The sequence below is a fragment of the Oncorhynchus masou genome, chromosome 32 (assembly GCF_036934945.1).
Source record: "Oncorhynchus masou masou isolate Uvic2021 chromosome 32, UVic_Omas_1.1, whole genome shotgun sequence".
Taxonomy (NCBI): domain Eukaryota; kingdom Metazoa; phylum Chordata; class Actinopteri; order Salmoniformes; family Salmonidae; genus Oncorhynchus; species Oncorhynchus masou.
This window is the reverse complement of record NC_088243.1, coordinates 88,093,668-88,117,933: the sequence shown is the minus strand read 5'-3', so window position 1 is coordinate 88,117,933 and position 24,266 is coordinate 88,093,668. Positions and strand designations below refer to the sequence as shown.

At 45.5% G+C, this 24,266-nt stretch overlaps 1 protein-coding gene across 2 annotated transcripts in view; it reads right to left on the bottom strand.

The window, feature by feature from the left end:
- The window catches only part of LOC135526775 (protocadherin-11 X-linked-like), a 309,098-nt gene that overhangs the window by 246,467 nt on the left and 38,365 nt on the right, over nucleotides 1-24,266 (bottom strand). Inside the window, exon 4 of one of the 2 annotated variants that reach the window (XM_064955433.1) lies at nucleotides 6,313-9,452. The exons of the other annotated variant lie outside the window; for it this stretch is intronic. Within the exon in view, the coding sequence (XP_064811505.1) occupies nucleotides 9,369-9,452 (84 nt within the window). The 3' untranslated portion in view covers nucleotides 6,313-9,368. Of the gene's footprint in view, nucleotides 1-6,312; nucleotides 9,453-24,266 lie in introns of those variants that run through there. 2 annotated transcript variants of the gene reach the window in all.

Sequence of the window (24,266 nt, the reverse complement as noted above, 5' to 3'; positions counted from 1 at the left end):
GACAGAAAGGAAGGGGAGAGATTGCGAGTAGAAGGAGAGAGAGAAAGAGAGCTTGAAACAGACAGGGAGAGAGAAAGAAAGAGGGAGAGAGAAAGGGAGCGAAAGAGAGCTAGAGAGAGAGACAGAAAGAGGGAGAGAGAGAGAGGGGGAGCAAAAGAGAGCTAGAGAGACAGAGCAGAGAGACAGCGAGAGAGAAAGAAAGAGGGGGAGAGAGAGGGAGAGAGAGAGAGACAGCGAGAGAGAAAGAAAGAGGGAGAGAGAGACAGCGAGAGAGAAAGAAAGAAAGAGGGAGAGAGAGAGGGAGAAAGAGAGAGACAGCGAGAGAGAAAGAAAGAGGGAGAGAGAGACAGCGAGAGAGAAAGAAAGAGGGAGAGAGAGAGGGAGAAAGAGAGAGACAGCGAGAGAGAAAGAAAGAGGGAGAGAGAGACGGAGAGAGAGACAGCGAGTGAGAAAGAAAGAGGGGGAGAGAGAGAGAGACAGCGAGAGAGAAAGAAAGAGGGAGAGAGAGACAGAGAGAGAGAGAGACAGCGAGAGAGAAAGAAAGAGGGAGAGACAGAGGGAGAGACAGAGGGAGAGAGAGAGAGACAGCGAGAGAGAAAGAAAGAGGGAGAGAGAGAGGGCGAGAGTGAAAGAAAGAGGGAAAGAGACAGCGAGAGGGAGTGACAGAGGGAGAGACAGAGGGAGAGAGAGAGAGACAGCGAGAGAGAAAGAAAGAGGGAGAGAGAGACAGTGAAAGAAAGAAAGAAAGATAGAGGGAGAGAGAGCTTCCTCTAGTTTTCTGCTCCATTAGACAGCCCCATGCGTAGCCCAGTACCGACCATCAGCAGTGATGCAACAACAGCATTCTCCAGATCACAGTTACCACTCTGCTAATTTCCTCTCCTCTCCTGACACATAGAACAATGAAAGCTTTATGAGTAGAACTAAAAAACTGAAAGAGATTTACATTTGAAGCCGGAAGTTTACATACACTTAGGTTGGAGTCATTAAAACTCATTTTTCAACCACTCCACAAATGTCTTGGTCACAAACTAGTTTTGGCAATTTGGTTAGGACATCTACTTTGTGCATGACACAAGTCATTTTTCCAACAATTGTTTACAGACAGATTATTTCACTTATAATTCACTGCATCACCAATTACAGTGGGTCAGAAGTTTACATACAATAAGTTGACTGTGCCTTTAAACAGCTTGGAACATTCCAGAAAATGATGTCATGGCTTTAGAAGCTTCTGATAGGCTAATTGACATCATTTGAGTCAATTGGAGGCGTACCTGTGGATGTATTTCAAGGCCTACCTTCAAACTCAGTGCCTCTTTGCGTGACATCATGGGAAAATCAAAAGAAATCAGAAGAAAGATGCTGGAGGAAACAGGTACAAAAGTATCTATATCCACAGTAGGTCTATATCGACATAACCTGAAAGGCCACTCAGCAAGGACGAAGCCACTGCTCCAGAACAGCCATAAAAAAATGATGTGGACATATTGAAGCAACATCTCAAGACATCAGTCATGAAGTTAAAGCTTGGTTGCAAATGGGTAGTAGATGGACAATGACCCCAAGAATACTTCCAAAGTTGTGGCAAAATGGCTTAAGGACAACAAAGTCAAGGTATTGGAGTGGCCATCACAAACTCCTGACCTCAATCCTACAGAAAATGTGTGGGCAGAACTGAAAAAGTGTGTGCGAGCAAGAAGACCTACAAGCCTGACTCAGTTACACCAGCTCTGTCAGGAGGAATGGGCCAAAATTCATCCAACTTATTGTGGGAAGCTTGTGGAAGGCTACCCAAAACGTTTGACCCAAGTTAAACAATTTGAAATGAGTGTATGTAAACTTCTGACCTACTGGGAATGTGATGAAAGAAATAAAAGCTGAAATAAATCACTCTACTATTATTCTGACATTTCACATTCTTAAAATAAAAGTAACTGACCTAAGACAGGGGATTTTAAGAACTGAGTTTAAATGTATTTGGCTAAGGTGATTGTAAACTTGAGACTTCAACTGCACATCCACTACATCCAAATGACTCCGTGTTGATGAAAAGCTGAGAAAAAAATAGAAATTCAAGATAATTATTTACAATTGTAATTGAGTTGAAAACCCTTTAAAATCGAGGAAAACTTGAAACTGAGCCTTGGCTGGTCAGCAAACTATCCCTAGGCAAATGGAACATGACAGACAACATGATCTTATGGAAGCTTGTAAATCAATGCTAATGTGAAGAAATATTGGTTTTCTGTATTGATAGCCGCATCTCACTAATGTAGTACTGATTTATGCAGGAATATGGCGGTATAGCGTTACACATATAAGAGGGGGCGATTGACCAAGCTAGTCTGATTGAAGATTTTAGCGTTTTTGAAGGTTGTTTGGACTAATCATGTCATTTTTCACTGGCCCCTCGATTATCACAAACACAACATTATATGATCAATTAGAGTGTATTTTTTGGCAGATCTATTCTCTGTTTGATTAAGCAATAGGAGTAATATCAGATTGTACAAGAGAACATACACTCTCTGTATCACATTTTTATTCACAATTAACATTGTGGAAACATAGAGTATTTGTTCAAGTCCAAGAAGGGCTTAGCTATATCCTAGTAGAATTACCGTGTGTGTGTGTGTGTGTGTGTGTGTGTGTGTGTGTGTGTGTGTGTGTGTGTGTGTGTGTGTGTGTGTGTGTGTGTGTGTGTGTGTGTGTGTGTGTGTGTGTGTGTGTGTGTGTGTGTGTGTGTGTGTGTGGACAAGTCAGTGCATTATGTGTAATCCAACTTACAATATATGTCCAGCTTCCTGGGCTGTTAGATGACATCTTACACGAGGCCAGGTGCTCAGGAATCATGAATCAATATGTCAGTGACAGGCGGTAATACAACCAGTAGACAACCTTAAAGTCATTTTTACAAGATGATAAAAAAAATAAAAAATCACTGAGAATGTTCTCAAAAGGGCATCTGACTGGAATCACAAACAACTTCTTAGAAAAGACTCTAGAATCCAAATTTGTATATTTATTTTTCATCAACTGGATGAAAGGCTGCAATCAAAACAGTCTGTTAAAGCTCTTCCCTTTCTGTTGCTTTACGTAAAGTGACGCGCAAAATGAATAGAGAATCCAGCCATAAAACTTCATCTTTCATATGTCTTTCGTAAAAGACATTCATTAAAAAAAGAATCTAACTCATACGGGTTTCCTCACATTTTTTTATTTTTATTAACTTCCTGTCTTTAATTTAGATCATACTGCTAATGATAATGAGGATGTCTGACTTGACGTTGCATTCCTGTTGTTATATTTAGATGTATTCTTTCCTTTTCCATTACTTTTCCCTATTACCCAACCTCATTCAAGTCTGCAACCCTTAATATGAAAGTCTAAAAGGGGAAATGGTTACTGTTTTATGTTTTACTTAATTTTTTCTCTCTCAATATCTTAAAGTATAACTGACAGCGTTGTTTTCCTTGTTTTCACAAAAGTCCTGTTTGGATATTTTCCATCATAACTTCTGATTAAAACTGTTCCCGAATGAGAGATGGATATCTAAACTGTTTAATCATTTCTTCCCGCTAGTCAAGTTATGTTGTTGCAAGAATAATTGGACATATAATTATTATTGTGTGTCCAACTAACCATTCCAGCAACACAGAAGTTGTGAAGGGCATTGGCCGTCGTTGACCTAGACAGTACAATGTAGAATAACAAAACAGAAAATGTACTAATCATCGTATAGATGATCTCAAGGTTATTTTTATTCTTAATGGGGTTCTGTTATAAGTAGAGGAAATGAAGGAAAGATGGACAGACAGTATAATATAATGAAGGAAGGAAGGACAGACAGACAGTATAATATACTGAAGGACAGACAGTATAATATACTGAAGGACAGACAGGCAGTATAATATACTGAAGGACAGACAGACAGTATAATATAATGAATGAAGGACAGACAGAGAGTATAATATAATGAATGAAGGACAGACAATATAATATAATGAAGGACAGACAGACAGTATAATATAATGAATGAAGGACAGACAGACAGTATAATATAATGAAGGACAGACAGTATAATATAATGAATGAAGCAGACAATATAATATAATGAAGGACAGACAGACAGTATAATATAATGAATGAAGGACAGACAATATAATATAATGAATGAAGGACAGACAGACAGACAATATAATATAATGAAGACCAGACAGTATAATATAATGAAGGACAAACAGTATAATATAATGAAAGACATACAGTATAATATAATGAAGGACAGACAGTTTAATATAATGAATGAAGGACAGACAACATAATATAATGAATGAAGGACAGACAGACAGTATAATATAATGAATGAAGGACAGACAGACAGTAATATAATGAAGGACAGACAGTATAATATAATGAAGGACAGACATACAGTATAATATAATGAATGAAGGACAGACAGACAGTAATATAATGAAGGACAGACAGTATAATATAATGAAGGACAGACATACAGTATAATATAATGAAGGACAGACAGTATAATATAATGAATGAAGGACAGACAGACAATATAATATAATGAAGGACAGACAGTAATATAATGAAGGATAGACAGTATAATATAATGAAGGACAGACAGTATAATATAATGAAGGACAGACAGTAATATAATGAAGGATAGACAGTATAATATAATGAAGGACATACAGTATAATATAATGAAAGACATACAGTATAATATAATGAAGGACAGACAGTATAATATAATGAAAGACAGACAGTAATATAATGAAGGATAGACAGTATAATATAATGAAGGACAGACATACAGTAAAATATAATGAAGGACAGACAGTATAATATAATGAAGGACAGACAGTATAATATAATGAAGGACAGACAGTATAATATAATGAAGGACAGACAGTAATATAATGAAGGATAGACAGTATAATATAATGAAGGACAGACATACAGTAAAATATAATGAAGGACAGACAGTATAATATAATGAAAGACAGACAGTAATATAATGAAGGATAGACAGTATAATATAATGAAGGACAGACATACAGTAAAATATAATGAAGGACAGACAGTATAATATAATGAAGGACAGACAGTATAATATAATGAAGGACAGACAGTAATATAATGAAGGATAGACAGTATAATATAATGAAGGACAGACAGTATAATATAATGAAGGACAGACAGTATAATATAATGAAGGACAGACAGTATAATATACTGAAGGACAGACAGTATAATATAATGAAGGACAGACAGTATAATATAATGAAAGACAGACAGTGTAATATAATGAAGGATAGACATACAGTATAATATAATGAAGGACAGACAGTATAATATAATGAAGGACAGACAGTAATATAATGAAGGACAGACATACAGTATAATATAATGAAGGACAGACAATATAATATAATGAAGGACAGACAGTAATATAATGAAGGATAGACAGTATAATATAATGAAGGACAGACAATATAATATAATGAAGGACAGACAGTAATATAATGAAGGATAGACAGTATAATATAATGAAGGACAGACAGTATAATATAATGAAGGACAGACAGTAATATAATGAAGGACAGACAGTATAATATAATGAAGGACAGACAGTAATATAATGAAGGATAGACAGTATAATATAATGAAGGACAGACAGTATAATATAATGAAGGACAGACATACAGTATAATATAATGAAGGACAGACAGTAATATAATGAAGGACAGACAGTATAATATAATGAAGGACAAACAGTATAATATAATGAAAGACATACAGTATAATATAATGAAGGACAGACAGTATAATATAATGAATGAAGGACAGACAGTATAATATAATGAAGGACAGACAGTAATATAATGAAGGATAGACAGTATAATATAATATAATGAAAGACATACAGTATAATATAATGAAGGACAGACAGTATAATATAATGAAAGACAGACAGTATAATATAATGAAGGACAGACATACAGTATAATATAATGAAAGACAGACAGTATAATATAATGAAGGACAGACATACAGTATAATATAATGAATGAAGGACAGACAGACAGTTTAATATAATGAAGGACAGACAGACAGTATAATATAATGAATGAAGGACAGACAGACAGTTTAATATAATGAAGGACAGACAGACAGTATAATATAATGAAAGACATACAGTATAATATAATGAAGGACAGGCAGTTTAATATATTGCAATGAGAAGGTCCAATGTCCTGATTAATAAGAAGAGTCATGGGAAATGTGCAATACAATGCAAAAAGACTTTAATAAATTCCAGAAGCTCACACATACATAAACAAAACATTTATATACAGTTTTTTCTTCACATAATTGGCAAATCAAAGTTAAGTACAAAGAGTAATGTAAGGAGCATATTGTACTTCACATTGAATAAAAGTGAGGTTGGTATTCCAATCGGCATCTGTCTCCCGTACAACAGAAGCTGTCTTGTCTCATGTATTCATGTAAGTTTTTTCTCTTTTCTCCCAAAGATCGGGTACATCTAATGATGATTGCAGTGCTATGATGCTCTGTATAGTTCGCACTGTGTTTCTACTCAGTGGTGTTACATTTGATACCATAATTACATCTGATACCTTCTCCAGAAACCATTTGAATCATTCCTAAGGTATCGTATATGTGCGGCACAAACTGTACATACAGCCTCGTCTACCAAAGCAGTCTCTTTCATAAGACAACCATTAAACATCATGACTATTAACAACAGTGCTAACCCACCAAGCTGTTTAGTAGTGTAGTATTGAAGATAGTAATTAAGATCAGGACATGACTCCAAGTGTTTACACAATGCAATAGAGGCATATATTTGTGTGGATCCCTAACCAGAAACCAAAAGATTCTTCTCTCTTCCTAAAGTCACCTTATTGCTGCTAATAAATCGAAGCCCGCTGAACGATCTACCCGTGTAGGTGTTCAATGTTTATCCCTCCTAATTTCAATGGAATAAATAATGTGTCAATATAAATTAGTGCACAAGAAAAAAAAATAAAAAAAGTTTGCATTATTATTTTTTGCTTCAGACCAACCAAGTGGTATCAACGAACTGCCTGAGTTTTACCATTTGGAATATTCATTTTAAATTTGTAACACTATATCTCACAGGTTAGATTGGCTGTGACTTGTGGAGCTGTCTCGCCGACTCCGATACACTAAGGTTAAGTCATGGTGCTCTACTGTGAAGCTGTCTGTCTGACTCTAACTGACGGGGCGGCAGGTAGCCTAGTGGTTAGTGCGTTGGACTAGTAACTGATAGGCTTGGACAATCGAATCCCCGAGCTGACGATCTGTCGTTCTGCCCCTGAACAAGGCAGTTAACCCACTGTTCCTAGGCTGTCGTTGGAAATAAGAATTTGTTCTTAAACCATGGTGCTCTACTGATAAGCTGTCTATCTGACTCTAGTACAGGTTAAACCATGGTGCTCTACTGATAAGCTGTCTATCTGACTCTAGTACAGGTTAAACCATGGTGCTCTACTGATAAGCTGTCTATCTGACTCTAGTACAGGTTAAACCATGGTGCTCTACTGATAAGCTGTCTATCTGACTCTAGTACAGGTTAAACCATGGTGCTCTACTGATAAGCTGTCTATCTGACTCTAGTACAGGTTAAACCATGGTGCTCTACTGATAAGCTGTCTATCTGACTCTAGTACAGGTTACACCATGGTGCTCTACTGATAAGCTGTCTATCTGACTCTAGTACAGGTTACACCATGGTGCTCTACTGATAAGCTGTCTATCTGACTCTAGTACAGGTTAAACCATGGTGCTCTACTGATAAGCTGTCTATCTGACTCTAGTACAGGTTAAACCATGGTGCTCTACTGATAAGCTGTCTATCTGACTCTAGTACAGGTTAAACCATGGTGCTCTACTGATAAGCTGTCTATCTGACTCTAGTACAGGTTACACCATGGTGCTCTACTGATAAGCTGTCTATCTGACTCTAGTACAGGTTAAACCATGGTGCTCTACTGATAAGCTGTCTATCTGACTCTAGTACAGGTTAAACCATGGTGCTCTACTGATAAGCTGTCTATCTGACTCTAGTACAGGTTAAACCATGGTGCTCTACTGATAAGCTGTCTATCTGACTCTAGTACAGGTTAAACCATGGTGCTCTACTGATAAGCTGTCTATCTGACTCTAGTACAGGTTAAACCATGGTGCTCTACTGATAAGCTGTCTATCTGACTCTAGTACAGTGTGGTGTTCCAGTCCAGTGGGCCATATATATTAACACGAGCCACGCTCTTCACTGCTAACACTAACTGTGGCACTGTAAGTGTATGGGATGATAACGAGGTGATCATTGACATAAAAGTACAGACCAGTCACATAGTAGGCCCATTTACTGTAGGCCTATGAGCATTTGGCCCATGTGCTGTAGGCCTATTAGCAGTAGGCCAATTTGCATTAAGCCCATTTGCATTAGGCCAAGATTGCAGAATCATACATTACAAGTCACTATATCCATGAGCCCCCCCAAAAATAGCGAATTCAAATGGATTCAAAAGCAAGTGAAATAAAATAGCCTCCTGGCACACTCTTAGAAGAAAAGGTGTTATCTAGTACATTAAAGGGTACTTCAGCTGTCCCCACAGAAGATCCCTTTGAAGAACCCCTTTTGGTTCCAGGTAAAAACCCTTCTGAGTTTCATGTAGGACCCTTTCCACAGAGGGTTCTACATGGAATCTCGAAGAGTTCTAACTGGAACCCCCCCCAAAAAAAGGGTTCTACCTGGAACCAAGAAAGGTTCTCCTATGGGAACAACCTTAGAAACCCATAGGGAACCCTTATTTCTAAGAGTGTAGGTCAAACTTTACTCAAACAGAATCAATAAATATAAACAAAGTCAACTCTGTGATAAATATACATAATATACATACATATAAACATACAGTACAGAATACCTGTTCATTGTATTTACAGGGCGGTGGGTCATACCGTGTGTCATCAACTAGGAGATAGATACGAGATAAGTGATGCTATAGGGCTTCTGTGAAGTATTTCAAACCTCCTACAGGATTAACAAGTAGAGCTTTGTCAAGTTTCAGGCAGGCAACAACGTGTCTTCATTTCGGTGAAAATTATTCAAGTAAATACTTCTTCTTCTTTTTTTTTTGCCCACAAAAAAATAAAATAAAACAAATGAACATATTCCTTTTGATGGTTGGTGTTTTGAGGCTGTAGAGACTGTATAGTATGAGATTCACCTCTTCGTCTGTGCCTTCCTCCCTCTCTCTCTCTCCCTCTCTCTTTCTCTCTCTAGGTACTGGCAGCTAGAGATTGATTTTTATCCTGTGGCAGCGACTTGTACCTGAGCCACAGAGTGTGTCATAGAGTGGTGGGTTCAGTGCCGTCTCCTGTAATATAGAGAGACAGACAGATATAGGGAGATTGAAGTTACAATATAATCCAGCTCTTAGAAATCTAATCTGTAGTAGGCTGTTAAACTCTATTACACTCGGAACAGTGAAAACAAATCTCTAGATCATTTTGTATTCAATTTAAAAAATATAAAAAAAGCATTCTTCAAGACACACCTGACAATCAGGTATGATTTCCTCGCCAGATGAAGTCCTTGAAGAATACTACATGAGAGCATAAGCTTGTGCATTTTTACTGTGATTATCAGAGCATGCAATTGTCTTCGACTGATTTCGCTCCAAATGTGAAATGACATCCACCACCCTACTGCAACACTTGGTTTTTTTAACCCTGAAAACAGCATTTGTCTCATCCTGTAAACCTTACTCTGGCATCCTACAGTAAGGGGCGGCAGAGTAGCCTAGTGGTTAGAGTGTTGGACTCGTAACTGAAAGGTTGTGAGTTCAAACCCCCGAGCTGACAAGGTACAAATCTGTCATTCTGCCCCTGAACAGGCAGTTAACCCACTGTTCCCAGGCCGTCATTGAAAATAAGAATTTGTTCTTAACTGACTTGCCTGGTTAAAAAAAAGGTAAAATTAAATAAGGTCCTCTGATAGGTACACGTCTGAAATTCATTTGGTCTGCCCCAAAACTACAAAAAAGACACATCTGTCGATATCTGGACGATCACGTTGAATCTGATCTTGCGCTGCTGCTTACGTTAAGCATATTGATTATAGAAGCACTGACTTTTGCACAAAAGAAAAACGGTTGCACGTGAAATTTCATGTGATTTTTCTATATGTGAAATCATGTGATTTTCTGTAAGGGTAACTATAACATTTTAGCTAGAGTGATTGTTTTAGGAATATATTGTAAATTTACCACAACAACATCCGTCACGTCCGCAATCCTTTCAAATGTTCATGTTCTGAGATCATAAGTTAAATGGTAATGTCTGTGTACAGTATGTTAAGTATGATAATATGGCCTGATAGCTAGGAAAATACACAGATCACAGGAGGTTGGGTATGACATCAACAACTGACCTGGTGTGCACTATGGCACTATGGCCCTGTGGAATATAGGACAAACAAAAGAGCATATTGGTCTTTTTGCTGTTGCATATTCATGCCCGTGTCACTCAGCCAGCCAGGGAGGTTGCTCACTTGATCTGCCACAACTAAAGCACAGATGGAGACAGAGGTTTCCCTCACGTCACCGGGAGGGGATTGACCTCTAAAACTACCGGCTGGGAACAGGGAGATAGACAGAGATAAAAGAAAAGGAAGGCAGATATGAGGGAGGGAATAAAAGAGAGAAGGGAAGCTAGGGAGAGAGGAAAAGAGGCCCTGGTGCACTGAGTAGCATTGGATCCTACCAAACAAAGCTCTTAGGATATTAAGATACCATATGGTGCCATAAATATGTCGTCTCTGAAGTCTTTTTTGACAAGCTTCCCTCTTTAGCGCCTACATCCATCTGACCTTCATCTGCAAATCTCCTGTGTCTCCTATTAGGATTCAATGATCGTTTTCTGTCATATCCTTTATCCTCTAGCTGCTTTAGGTAAGAGGTCAATGGAAGAGGCACGCAAAAGGAACTAAATCACTGTCTTTCACTTTCATGAACAAATAAAAACATCACAATCTGCTTTATCCTGTATTTTGGACTTTTTGTATTACAGGTTTATGCTCAGGGAGATTGAGATTGAGCGATGTCAACTTCCCATATGCTGCTTTTGTTAAGGCCAGGCTGACTTGAACGGATCACAATTGTGAATTCCACACTCGACAAAAACATTTTAATTTCACGAGATAAAGAAAAACATGAATGTTAATATTCTGGGGAGCATTAGAGAATGTATCTGAACTGTATCAACGTTAAAATAGGAATCTATTGGAGCAAGAGTTTACAGACAAGTCAAAAACTAGGAAGTTGTAGCCAGTATTGTCAGTCATTGGCTGTCAGAGGTCCAATGATATTAAAGACCTAGTAACTGCCAATGATATTTAGGTATACCTGATATAATCTTAACAATCCTAAAGGACATTGACTTCTTTCCTCTTTTATCTATTATCTTCTCCCGAAACCTAATTACAGAGATTTTAATCATATTGTATGATGAGTGATTAACCCTTTCATTCATTTAATTAACCTTTTGAGCTCTAGATTCTCACCAGACCCCTGCATTACTTCACGTATAGGCTTTGAATAAGCACACTTAGCTGTCACATCTAATGCCAACAGGGAGGCCCTACATTTCAAAACGCTCCAGGTGACAGGAGATTACAACGGAGATAATAGATATACCATCGTCATTGACATCTCTAAGGTGGTGCTGGTCTTTCAGTTTGAACAACGCTGTCCCACTTTAGACCAAAAGCATGTGTTTGACAGAATCTGACCAAATACTGTGACCAATAATTACTCCATCATTAGAAAGAGAAAGCGATTCAACTCGCAATGCCTGACTAATAATTACCCCATAAGAAACGAATAATGATTGGATTCATCTCGCAATGCCTGACTAATAATTACCCCATAAGAAACAAATAATGATTGGATTCATCTCGCAAAGCCTTTTTCAGATTAGCAAGCCCTGAAATACACAAGATAGAATATACTGATGGAACGGTTGATACGGCACATTACAAGGACGGAGGAGAACGCTGACTTAGTCATCAATCCATTCAAATTCAGATTAGCTTAAAGGAGAAATATTTCTCACTGACGAACAACATCAGTGACATGGAATATTTGAAATACACCATTAATGTCAACCCCCCCCCCCCCCCCCGACCCTCAAACACAAAAGAATACATCAGAATTGTAAAACATTGGTTAAATATTTGTGCATATTTAAGGGGATATTTCAAGGCAGGGCATAACCAGTATGTGTGCAAAGCCATTCTGACAACTTGACAGGGAGCATTACAAACCCAAGTGAATTATATGTTCCTTAGTACGCTGTACTGGCTACGCAAGTGGGCTTACGTATAATGTCCCATGGCAGTGTTGCTTTTAAATGGGTTTTAAATTTTAAAAAAGTGGGTGGGGAAAATGAATATCAGCTCTGTGTGGGTGTCTCTTCAAATGTCTACGTACTTAAAGCAACAGTGGATAGTGGTCCTGTGGGGTAGAGCATGGTGCTTGTAATGGGAAGGTTATGAACATGGTGCTTGTAATGGGAAGGTTGTGAGCATGGTGCTTGTAATGGGAAGGTTGTGAGCATGGTGCTTGTAATGGGAAGGTTGTGAGCATGGTGCTTGTAATGGGAAGGTTGTGAGCATGGTGCTTGTAATGGGAAGGTTGTGAGCATGGTGCTTGTAATGGGAAGGTTGTGAGCATGGTGCTTGTAATGGGAAGGTTGTGAGCATGGTGCTTGTAATGGGAAGGTTGTGAGCATGGTGCTTGTAATGTCAAGGTTGTGAGCATGGTGCTTGTAATGGGAAGGATGTGGGTTTGATTCCCACATGGGAAACAGTACAGAAAAAAGTATAACAAAATATAAAAAAGTATACGTAGTACGCACTCACTACTGTAAAATGTTCTAGTTAAGAGTTTCTGTTAAATGACTAAAATGTTAAATGATAGACAATGCATGTGTAAGAACTATGCTACAAGGTATTTGAAAGGATTGAAACAATGAAGTCACGATTAAAAAAAATCTCTCAAGCAGTACAAAATCCCCCCCCCAAAAAAAAATATTACACTTCATCAAATAAAATCTTTTAAAGACGTATGATGAAACTACACCAGAATGTGTTATTTTAGATGTGAGCAATGATCCTGATAAAAGTATATAGATATAAAGCAGTAAAAGACAAAACATGAAAAACTACAAACTAATTCCAGGACAATACTATTGTATTGGGAATCTACAATGCATATGTATTTTACTTTACAAACTCTCTTGCTGCTGGTGATTCTCTGATCCACCTCTACGCAGACGACACCATTCTGTATACTTCTGGCCCTTCTTTGGACACTGTGTTAACTAACCTCCAGACGAGCTTCAATGCCATACAACACTCCTTCCGTGGCCTCCAACTGCTCTTAAATGCAAGTAAAACTAAATGCATGCTCTTCAACCGATCGCTGCCCGCACCTGCCCGCCTGTCCAGCATCACTACTCTGGACGGTTCTGACTTAGAATATGCGGACAACTTCAAATACCTAGGTGTCTTGTTAGACTGTAAACTCTCCTTCCAGACTCACATCAAACATCTCAAATCCAAAATTAAATCTAGAATCGGCTTCCTATTTTGCAACAAAGCCTCCTTCACTCATGCTGCCAAACATACCCTCGTAAAACTGACCATCCGACCGATCCTTGACTTCTGCGATGTCATTTACAAAATAGCCTCCAACACTCTACTCAGCTAATTGGATGCAGTCTATCACAGTGCCATCCATTTTGTCACCAAAGCCCCATATACTGCCCACCACTGGGACCTGTATGCTCTCGTTGGCTGGCCCTCGCTTCATACTCGTTGCCAAACCCACTGGCTCCAGGTCATCTCCGCCTTATCTCAGCTCTGGTCACCCACCCGTAGCACGCGCTCCAGCAGGTATATCTCACTGGTCACCCCCAAAGCCAATTCATCCTTTGGCCGCCTTTCCTTCCAGTTCTCTGCTGCCAATGACTGGAACACACTGCTAAAATCACTGAAGCTGGAGACTCATATCTCCCTCACTAGCAATAAGCACCAGCTGTCAGAGCAGCTCACAGATCACTGCACCTGTACATAGCGCCTCTGTAAATAGCCCATCCAACTACCTCATCCCCATACTGTATTTATTTATTTATTTATCTTGCTCTTTTGCACCCAAGTATCTCTACTTTCTTCTGTACATTTATCACTCCAGTGTTTAATTGGTATATTGTAATTACTTTGCCACCATGGCCTATTTATTACCTTATCTTCCCTCATTTGCACACACTGTATATAGGCTTTTTCTACTGTTTTATTGACTGTATGTTTGTTAATTCCATTGTGTAACACTGTGTTGTTGTATGTGTCGAACTGCTTTGCATTATTCTTGGCCAGGTCGCAGTTGTAAATGAGAGTATGTTCTCAACTAGCCTAAATAAAGGTGAAATAAAATAATTAAATACATTACTGTTTGAATGAATCCCATGTTATAACCTTGTTTCCAAAATGTCTAAACTGTACAATAGTACCCTGTCCTCCTCCTAAACAACAGATGATGTATAATGTCGTAGTTACTCTTTCTATACCACACTATAACGACAACCAATGATGAACCCCAACCTATATAAATACTGTATCTATACCGCACCATAACAAATACTAATGATGAACCCTAACCTATATCAATACTCTCTCTACCACACTACCCACCTTCTTTCTAACTACATTTTTTTGTACTGCTATTTACACCATTCAAAAATGCAATTAAAGATTCTAATGAATTGGTCCCAATTGGTCCCAAGATTCTAATGAATTGGTCCCAAGCCCCCTGACACTCTCTGGTACCGCCTCCTCCTATTGGTCCCAAGCCTCCATCTAGCTACCCACTCCTCCTATTGGTCCCAAGCCCTGTCAAGCTACCCCCTACTCCTTTTGGTTCAAAGCCCTGTCAAGCTACCCCCTCCTACTTTTGGTTCCAAGCCCCATCTAGCTCCATCTTCTCTTATTCGTCCAAAGCCCTCGTTTAGCGAGCCCCTCGTACTATTGGTCCCAAGCCTCAATCTAGCTACCTCCCCTTTCTATTGGTCCCAAGCCTCCATCTAGCTATCTCATCATTCTATTGGTCCCAAGACACCATCAAGATACCTCCTTTTTCTATTTGTCCCAATTCTCCATCGAGCTACTGCCTCTTTCTATTGGTCCAAAGCCTCCATCTAGCTAACACCTCTTTCTATTGGTCCCAAGCCTTCATCTAGCTCCCTCCTCTTTCTATTGGTCCCAAGCCTCCATCTAGCTCCACCTTGCCTCCATCTAGCTACCTCCTCTTTCTATTGGTCCCAAGCCTCCATCCAGCTCCACCTTGCCTCCGTCTAGCAACCTCCAATTTCTATTTGTTCAAAGCCTACTTCTAGCTACCCCCTCTTCCTATTGGTCCCACACATCCATCTTGCTACCTCCTCTTTCTATTGGTCATAATCTTCCATCTAGCTAACTTCACTTTCTATTGGTCCCAAGCCTCCATTTAGCTACTTCCACTTTCTATTGGTCCCAAGCCTCCATCAAAATCCCTCCTCTTTCTATTGGTCCCAAGCCTCAAACTAGTTATACCTCCTGATATTGTTCCCAAGCCTCCATCTTGCTACACCCTTGCCCTATTGGTCCCAAGCCTCCATCTTGCTACACCCTTGCCCTATTGGTCCCAACCCTCCATCTACCTACCTCTGCTTTCTTTTGGTCCTAAGCCTCCATCTCGCTACCTCCTACTACCAGTGATTCCAAGCCTCCATCTCGCTCCTTCCACTTATTATTGGTACCAAACCTCCATCTAGCTACACCCTCCTGCTATTTGTCCAAAGCCTCCATCTAGCAACCCCCTCCTCCTATTGGTCCCAAACCTCAATATAGCGACCTCCTCTTTCCAATGGTCCCAAGCCTCCATCTAGCTACCAACCTCTTTCTATTGGTCCAAAGCCTTCATCTAGCTACCTGCACTTTCTATTGGTCCCAAGCCTCCATCTAGCTACCTCCTTCTCCTATTGGTCCCAAGCCTCCATCTAAATCCCTCTTATTTCTAATTGTCCCAAGCCTCCAACTAGTTACCCCTTTCTGCTCTTGGTCCCAAGTCTCCATCTAGCTACCCCCTCATCCTATTGGTCCCAGGCCTCCATCTTGCTACCCCATTGCCCAATTGGTCCCAAGCCCCCATCTAGCTACCTCCTCTTTCTATTGGTCAAAGCCTCCATCTAGCTACACCCATCTAGCTATCTCCTCTTTCTACTGGTCCCAAGTCTCCATCTAGCTTCCGTCCCTTTCTATTAGTCCTAAGCCTCTATTTAGCTCCACCTTGCCTCCATCTAGCTACCTCTTGATATTGCCTCTATCTAGCTACCTCCTTCTCCAATTGGTCCCAAGTCTCCATATAGCTACCTACTCTTTCTATTGATCCCAAGCCTCCATCTAGCTACTTCCTCCTGCTATTCATCCCGAGCCTCCATGTAGCTACCCCTCTTCCAAATGGTCACAAGCCTCCATCTAGCTACCTCCTCTTTCTATTGGTCCAAGCATCCATCAAGCTACCCCCATCTAGCTACCTCCTCTTTCTATTGGTCCAAGCATCCATCTAGCTACCCCCATCTAGCTATCTCCTCTTTCTACTGGTCCCAAGTCTCCATCTAGCTTCCGTCCCTTTCTATTAGTCCTAAGCCTCTATTTAGCTCCACCTTGCCTCCATCTAGCTACCTCTTGATATTGACTCTATCTAGCTACCTTCTTCTCCAATTGGTCCCAAGTCTCCATATAGCTACCTACTCTTTCTATTGATCCCAAGCCTCCATCTAGCTACTTCCTCCTGCTATTCATCCCGAGCCTCCATGTAACTACACCCTCTTCCAAATGGTCACAAGCCTCCATCTAGCTACCTCCTCTTTCTATTGGTCCCAAGCCTCCATCTAGCAAACCTCCTCCTGCTATTGGTCCCAAGCCGCCATCTAGCTACACCCTCTTCCTATTGGTCCCAAGCCTCCATCTAGCTACCCCCTCCACCGATTGGTCCCAAGCCTCCATCTAGCTACCTCCACCTCCTATTGGGCCCAAGCCTCCATCTAGCTTCCGTCTCTTCCTACTGGTCCCAAGGCTCCATCTAGCTACCTCCACCTCCTATTGGTCCCAAGACTCCATCTAGCTACCAACTCTTTTTATTGGTCTGAAGCCTCCATCAAGCTACCTAATTCTCCGATTTGTCCCAAGCCTCCATCTAATACCGTCTTCTTTCTAGTGGTCCCAAGTCTCCAACCAGTTACCCCTCCTGCAATTGGTCCCAAGTCTCCATCTAGCTACCCCCTCCTCCTATTGGTCCTAAGCATCCATCTTTCTACCCCCATCTAGCTACCTCCTCGTTCTATTGGTCCCAAACCTCAATCTCGATACCCCCTCGTCATATTGGCCCCAAGCCTAAATATAGCTACCTCCTCTTTCTATTGGTCCCAAGCCTCCATCTGGCTTCCGTCTCTTTCTATTGGTCCCAAGCCTCCATCGAGCTACCTCCTCTTTCTATTGGTCTAAAGTCTCCATCTACCTATCCCCTCCTCTCATTGGTTCAAAGCTTCCATCTAAGCCTCCAACTAGTTACCCCTTTCTGCTCTTGGTCCCAAGCCTCCATCTACCAACCTCCAATTTCTATTTGTTCAAAGCCTCCTTCTAGCTACCCCCTCTTCCTATTGGTCCCAAACCTCCATCTAGCTACCACCTCATCCTATTGGTCCCAACCCTCCATCTACCTACCTCTGCTTTCTTTTGGTCCAAAACCTCCATCTCGCTACCTCCTACTACCAGTGATTCCAAGCCTCCATCTCGCTCCTTCCACTTATTATTGGTACCAAACCTCCATCTAGCTACCCCCTCCTCCTATTGGTCCCAAGCCTCCATTTAGATACCCCGTCCTCCTATTGGACCAAAGCCTCCATGTAGCTCTATCTTGCCTCCATCTAGCTACCTCCTCTTTCTATTGGTCCTAAGCCTCCATCGAGCAACATTCAATTTTTATTAGTCCCATGCCTCTGTCGAGCTACCCCCTCCTGCTATTTGTCCCAAGCCTCCACCTAGCTACCCCCTCCTCCTATTGGTCCCAAGCCTCAATATAGCTACCGCCTCTTTCCATTGGTCCCAAGGCTCCATCGAGCTACCTCCTCTTTCTATTGGTCCCAAGCATCAATATAGTTACCTAATTCTCCTATTTGTCCCAAGCCTCCATCTAATACGTCTTCTTTCTATTGGTCCCAAGCCTCCACCCAGTTACCCCTCTTGCAATTGGTCCCAAGTCTCCATCTAGCTACCCCCTCCTCCTATTGGTCCTAAGCGTCCATCTTTCTACCCCCATCTAGCTACCTCTTCTTTCCATTGGTCCCAAGCCTCCATCTAGCTACCCCCATCTAGCTACCTCCTCTTTCTATTGGTCCCAAACCTCCATCTAGGGCTACCCCCTCCTCTGATTGGTCCAAGCCTCCATCTAGCTACCTCCTCCTGCTATTGGTCCCAAGCCTCCATCTAGCTACCTCCTCCTCCTATTGGTCCCAAGCCTCCATCTAGCTACCTCCTCTTTCTATTCTTCCTATGCCTCGATCTAGCAACCTCCTCTTTCTATTGGTCCCAAGTCTCAATCTAGCTACCCCGTCCTCCCATTGGTTCCAAGCCTCCATCTAAATCCCTCCTCTTTCTGTTGTTCCCAACCTTCAATCTAGCTACCTCCTCTTTCTATTGGTCCCAAGCCTTTATCTAGCTACCTCCTAATTCTATTGGTCCCAAGGCTCCATCTTTTGACCTCATCTTTCTATTGGTCCCTAGTTTCCATCTTGCTCTCTCCTCCTGCTATTGTTTCCAAGCCTCTATCTTTGCACTATCAGTCTCCATCCTATAGAGCTCCGCCCACTCTGTTCTGCTCCGCCCCTCTCTGATCTGCTTCGTCCCACTCTGCTCTGCCCCGCCCCTCTCTGCTCTGCCCCGCCCCTCTCTGCTTTGCTCTGCTCCGCCCCACTCTGCTTTGCACCGCCCCACTCTGCTTTGCACCGCCCCGCTCTGCTCTGCCCCGCTCTGCTTTGCCCCGCCCCTCTCTGCTCTGCCCCGCCCCTCTCTGCTTTGCTCTGCTCCGCCCCACTCTGCTTTGCACCGCCCCACTCTGCTTTGCTCCGCCCCGCTCTGCTTTGCACCGCCCCTCTCTGCTTTGCTCTGCTCCGCCCCACTCTGCTTTGCTCCGCCCCACTCTGCTTTGCACCGCCCCGCTCTGCTCTGCCCCATTCTGCTCTGCTCCGCCCCGCTCTGCTCTGCCCCACTCTGCTCTGCCCCACTCTGCTCCACCCCGCCCTTCTCTGCTCTGCTCCGCCCCTCTCTGCTCATCCCCTCTTTGCTCTGCTCCGCCCCGCTCTGCTCTGCCCCACTCTGCTCTGCCCCACTCTGCTCTGCCCCACTCTGCTCTGCCCCACTCTGCTTTGCACCGTCCCACTCTGCTTTGCTCCGCCCCAACTCTGCTCTGCTCTGCCCCATCCCACTCTGCTCTGCTCCGCCCCACTCTGCTCTGCCCCACTCTGCTCTGCTCCGCCCCACTCTGCTCTGCCCCACTCTGCTCTGTTCTGCCCCACTCTGCTCCGCCCCTCTCTGCACTGCTCCGCCCCTCTCTGCTTATCCCCTCTTTGCTCTCCCCACTCTGCTCTGCTCTGCCCCACTCTGCTTTGCACCGCCCCACTCTGCTCTGCTCCGCCCCGCTCTGCTCTGCCCCACTCTGCTCTGCCCCACTCTGCTCTGCCCCACTCTGCTCTGCCCCACTCTGCTCTGCCCCACTCTGCTCTGCCCCACTCTGCTTTGCACCGCCCCACTCTGCTTTGCTCCGCCCCAACTCTGCTCTGCTCTGCCCCATCCCGCTCTGCTCTGCTCCGCCCCACTGTGCTCTGCTCCGCCCCACTCTGCTCTGCTCCGCCCCACTCTGCTCTGCCCCACTCTGCTCTGCTCCGCCCCACTCTGCTCTGCTCCGCCCCACTCTGCTCTCCCACTCTGCTCTGGCCCACTCTGCTCTGCTCTGCCCCACTCTGCTCTGCTCCGCCCCACTCTGCTCTGATCCGCCCCACTCTGCTCTGCTCCGCCCTACTCTGCTCTGCTCCGCCCCACTCTGCTCTGCTCTGCCCCACTCTGCTCTGTTCTGCCCCACTCTGCTCTGCCCCACTCTGCTCTACTCTGCCCAACTCTGCTCTGCCCCACTCTGCTCTGCTCTGCCCCACTCTGCTCTGCTCCGCCCCACTCTGCTCTGCTCCGCCCCACTCTGCCTTGCCCCACTCTGCTTTGCACCGCCCCTCTCTGCCCATCCCCTCTTTGCACCGCCCCTCTCTGCTCATCCTCTCTCTGCACCGCCCCTCTCTGCTCATCCTCTCTCTGCACCGCCCCTCTCTGCTCATCCCCTCTTTGCACCGCCCCTCTCTGCTCATCCTCTCTCTGCACCGCCCCTCTCTGCTCATCCTCTCTCTGCACCACCCCTCTCTGCTCATCCCCTCTTTGCACCGCCCCTCTCTGCTCATCCTCTCTCTGCACCGCCCTTCTCTGCTCATCCTCTCTCTGCACCGCCCCTCTCTGCTCATCCTCTCTCTGCACCGCCCCTCTCTGCTCATCCTCTCTCTGCACCGCCCCTCTCTGCTCATCCTCTCTCTGCACCGCCCCTCTCTGCTCATCCTCTCTTTGCACCGCCCCTCTCTGCTCATCCTCTCTCTGCACCGCCCCTCTCTGCTCATCCTCTCTCTGCACCGCCCCTCTCTGCTCATCCCCTCTTTGCACCGCCCCTCTCTGCTCATCCTCTCTCTACACCGCCCCTCTCTGCTCATCCCCTCTCTGCTCATCCTCTCTCTACACCGCCCCTCTCTGCTCATCCACTCTCTGCTCATCCCCTCTTTGCACCGCCCCTCTCTGCTCATCCTCTCTCTGCACCGCCCCTCTCTGCTCATCCCCTCTCTGCTCATCCTCTCTCTACACCGCCCCTCTCTGCTCATCCCCTCTCTGCTCATCCCCTCTTTGCACCGCCCCTCTCTGCTCATCCCCTCTTTGCACCGCCCCTCTCTGCTCATCCTCTCTCTGCACCGCCCCTCTCTGCTCATCCCCTCTTTGCACCGCCCCTCTCTGCCCATCCCCTCTCTGCTCAACCCCTCTTTGCACCGCCCCTCTCTGCTCATCCTCTCTCTGCACCGCCCCTCTCTGCTCATCCCCTCTTTGCACCGCCCCTCTCTGCTCATCCTCTCTCTGCACCGCCCCTCTCTGCTCATCCCCTCTTTGCACCGCCCCTCTCTGCTCATCCTCTCTCTACACCGCCCCTCTCTGCTCATCCCCTCTCTGCTCATCCTCTCTCTACACCGCCCCTCTCTGCTCATCCCCTCTCTGCTCATCCCCTCTCTGCTCATCCCCTCTTTGCACCGCCCCTCTCTGCTCATCCTCTCTCTGCACCGCCCCTCTCTGCTCATCCCCTCTTTGCACCGCCCCTCTCTGCTCATCCTCTCTCTGCACCGCCCCTCTCTGCTCATCCCCTCTTTGCACCGCCCCTCTCTGCCCATCCCCTCTTTGCACCGCCCCTCTCTGCCCATCCCCTCTCTGCTCAACCCCTCTTTGCACCGCCCCTCTCTGCTCATCCTCTCTCTGCACCGCCCCTCTCTGCTCAACCCCTCTTTGCACCGCCCCTCTCTGCTCATCCTCTCTCTGCACCGCCCCTCTCTGCTCATCCTCTCTCTGCACCGCCCCTCTCTGCTCATCCCCTCTCTGCTCATCCTCTCTCTGCACCGCCCCTCTCTGCTCATCCCCTCTCTGCTCATCCTCTCTCTGCACCGCCCCTCTCTGCTCATCCCCTCTCTGCTCATCCTCTCTCTGCACCGCCCTCTCTGCTCATCCCCTCTCTGCTCATCCTCTCTCTGCACCGCCCCTCTCTGCTCATCCCCTCTTTGCACCGCCCCTCTCTGCCCATCCCTTCTCTACACCGCCCCTCTCTGCTCATCCCCTCTCTGCTCAACCCCTCTTTGCACCGCCCCTCTCTGCTCATCCTCTCTCTGCACCGCCCCTCTCTGCTCATCCCCTCTCTGCTCATCCTCTCTCTGCACCGCCCCTCTCTGCTCATCCCCTCTTTGCACCGCCCCTCTCTGCCCATCCCTTCTCTACACCGCCCCTCTCTGCTCATCCCCTCTCTGCTCATCCTCTCTCTGCACCGCCCCTCTCTGCTCATCCTCTCTGCACCGCCCCTCTCTGCTCATCCCCTCTCTGCTCATCCTCTCTCTGCACCGCCCCTCTCTGCTCAACCCCTCTTTGCACCGCCCCTCTCTGCTCATCCTCTCTCTGCACCGCCCCTCTCTGCTCATCCCCTCTCTGCTCATCCCCTCTTTGCACCGCCCCTCTCTGCTCATCCTCTCTCTGCACCGCCCCTCTCTGCTCATCCTCTCTCTGCACCGCCCCTCTCTGCTCAACCCCTCTTTGCACCGCCCCTCTCTGCTCATCCCCTCTTTGCACCGCCCCTCTCTGCTCATCCTCTCTCTGCACCGCCCCTCTCTGCTCATCCCCTCTTTGCACCGCCCCTCTCTGCCCATCCCCTCTCTGCTCAACCCCTCTTTGCACCGCCCCTCTCTGCTCATCCTCTCTGCACCGCCCCTCTCTGCTCATCCCTTCTTTGCACCGCCCCTCTCTGCCCATCCTCTCTCTGCTCATCCCCTCTCTGCTCAACCCCTCTTTGCACCGCCCCTCTCTGCTCATCCTCTCTCTGCACCGCCCCTCTCTGCTCATCCTCTCTCTGCACCGCCCCTCTCTGCTCATCCCCTCTCTGCTCATCCTCTCTCTGCACCGCCCCTCTCTGCTCATCCCCTCTCTGCTCATCCTCTCTCTGCACCGCCCCTCTCTGCTCATCCCCTCTTTGCACCGCCCCTCTCTGCCCATCCCTTCTCTACACCGCCCCTCTCTGCTCATCCCCTCTCTGCTCAACCCCTCTTTGCACCGCCCCTCTCTGCTCATCCTCTCTCTGCACCGCCCCTCTCTGCTCATCCCCTCTCTGCTCATCCTCTCTGCACCGCCCCTCTCTGCTCATCCCCTCTTTGCACCGCCCCTCTCTGCCCATCCCTTCTCTACACCGCCCCTCTCTGCTCATCCCCTCTCTGCTCATCCTCTCTCTGCACCGCCCCTCTCTGCTCATCCTCTCTCTGCACCGCCCCTCTCTGCTCATCCCCTCTCTGCTCATCCTCTCTCTGCACCGCCCCTCTCTGCTCAACCCCTCTTTGCACCGCCCCTCTCTGCTCATCCTCTCTCTGCACCGCCCCTCTCTGCTCATCCCCTCTCTGCTCATCCCCTCTTTGCACCGCCCCTCTCTGCTCATCCTCTCTCTGCACCGCCCCTCTCTGCTCATCCTCTCTCTGCACCGCCCCTCTCTGCTCATCCTCTCTCTGCACCGCCCCTCTCTGCTCAACCCCTCTTTGCACCGCCCCTCTCTGCCCATCCTCTCTCTGCACCGCCCCTCTCTGCTCAACCCCTCTCTGCTCATCCTCTCTCTGCACCGCCCCTCTCTGCTCATCCTCTCTCTGCACCGCCCCTCTCTGCTCAACCCCTCTTTGCACCGCCCCTCTCTGCCCATCCTCTCTCTGCACCGCCCCTCTCTGCTCATCCTCTCTCTGCACCGCCCCTCTCTGCTCATCCTCTCTCTGCACCGCCCCTCTCTGCTCAACCCCTCTTTGCACCGCCCCTCTCTGCCCATCCTCTCTCTGCACCGCCCCTCTCTGCCCATCCTCTCTCTGCACCGCCCCTCTCTGCTCATCCCCTCTTTGCACCGCCCCTCTCTGCTCATCCTCTCTCTGCACCGCCCCTCTCTGCTCATCCTCTCTCTGCACCGCCCCTCTCTGCTCATCCCCTCTTTGCACCGCCCCACTCTGCTCTGCTCTACCTCCCTTACCTCTGATTGGCATATATTTCCCTGGGCTGCTGTTATATTTTAGGGCACTTCGTATTTGGCACATCTCTTAGGGAATCATAAGCCTCAGACCAAACCCTAGCATTCAAATGAGCCTTGCTTTTGCCTTTTGCTTTGCTCTCTCCCTCACACTTACAAAGCCTTCAGAGCCTCCACAGTAAAGACGCCACTTCTCCAGCACGCAACCAATAT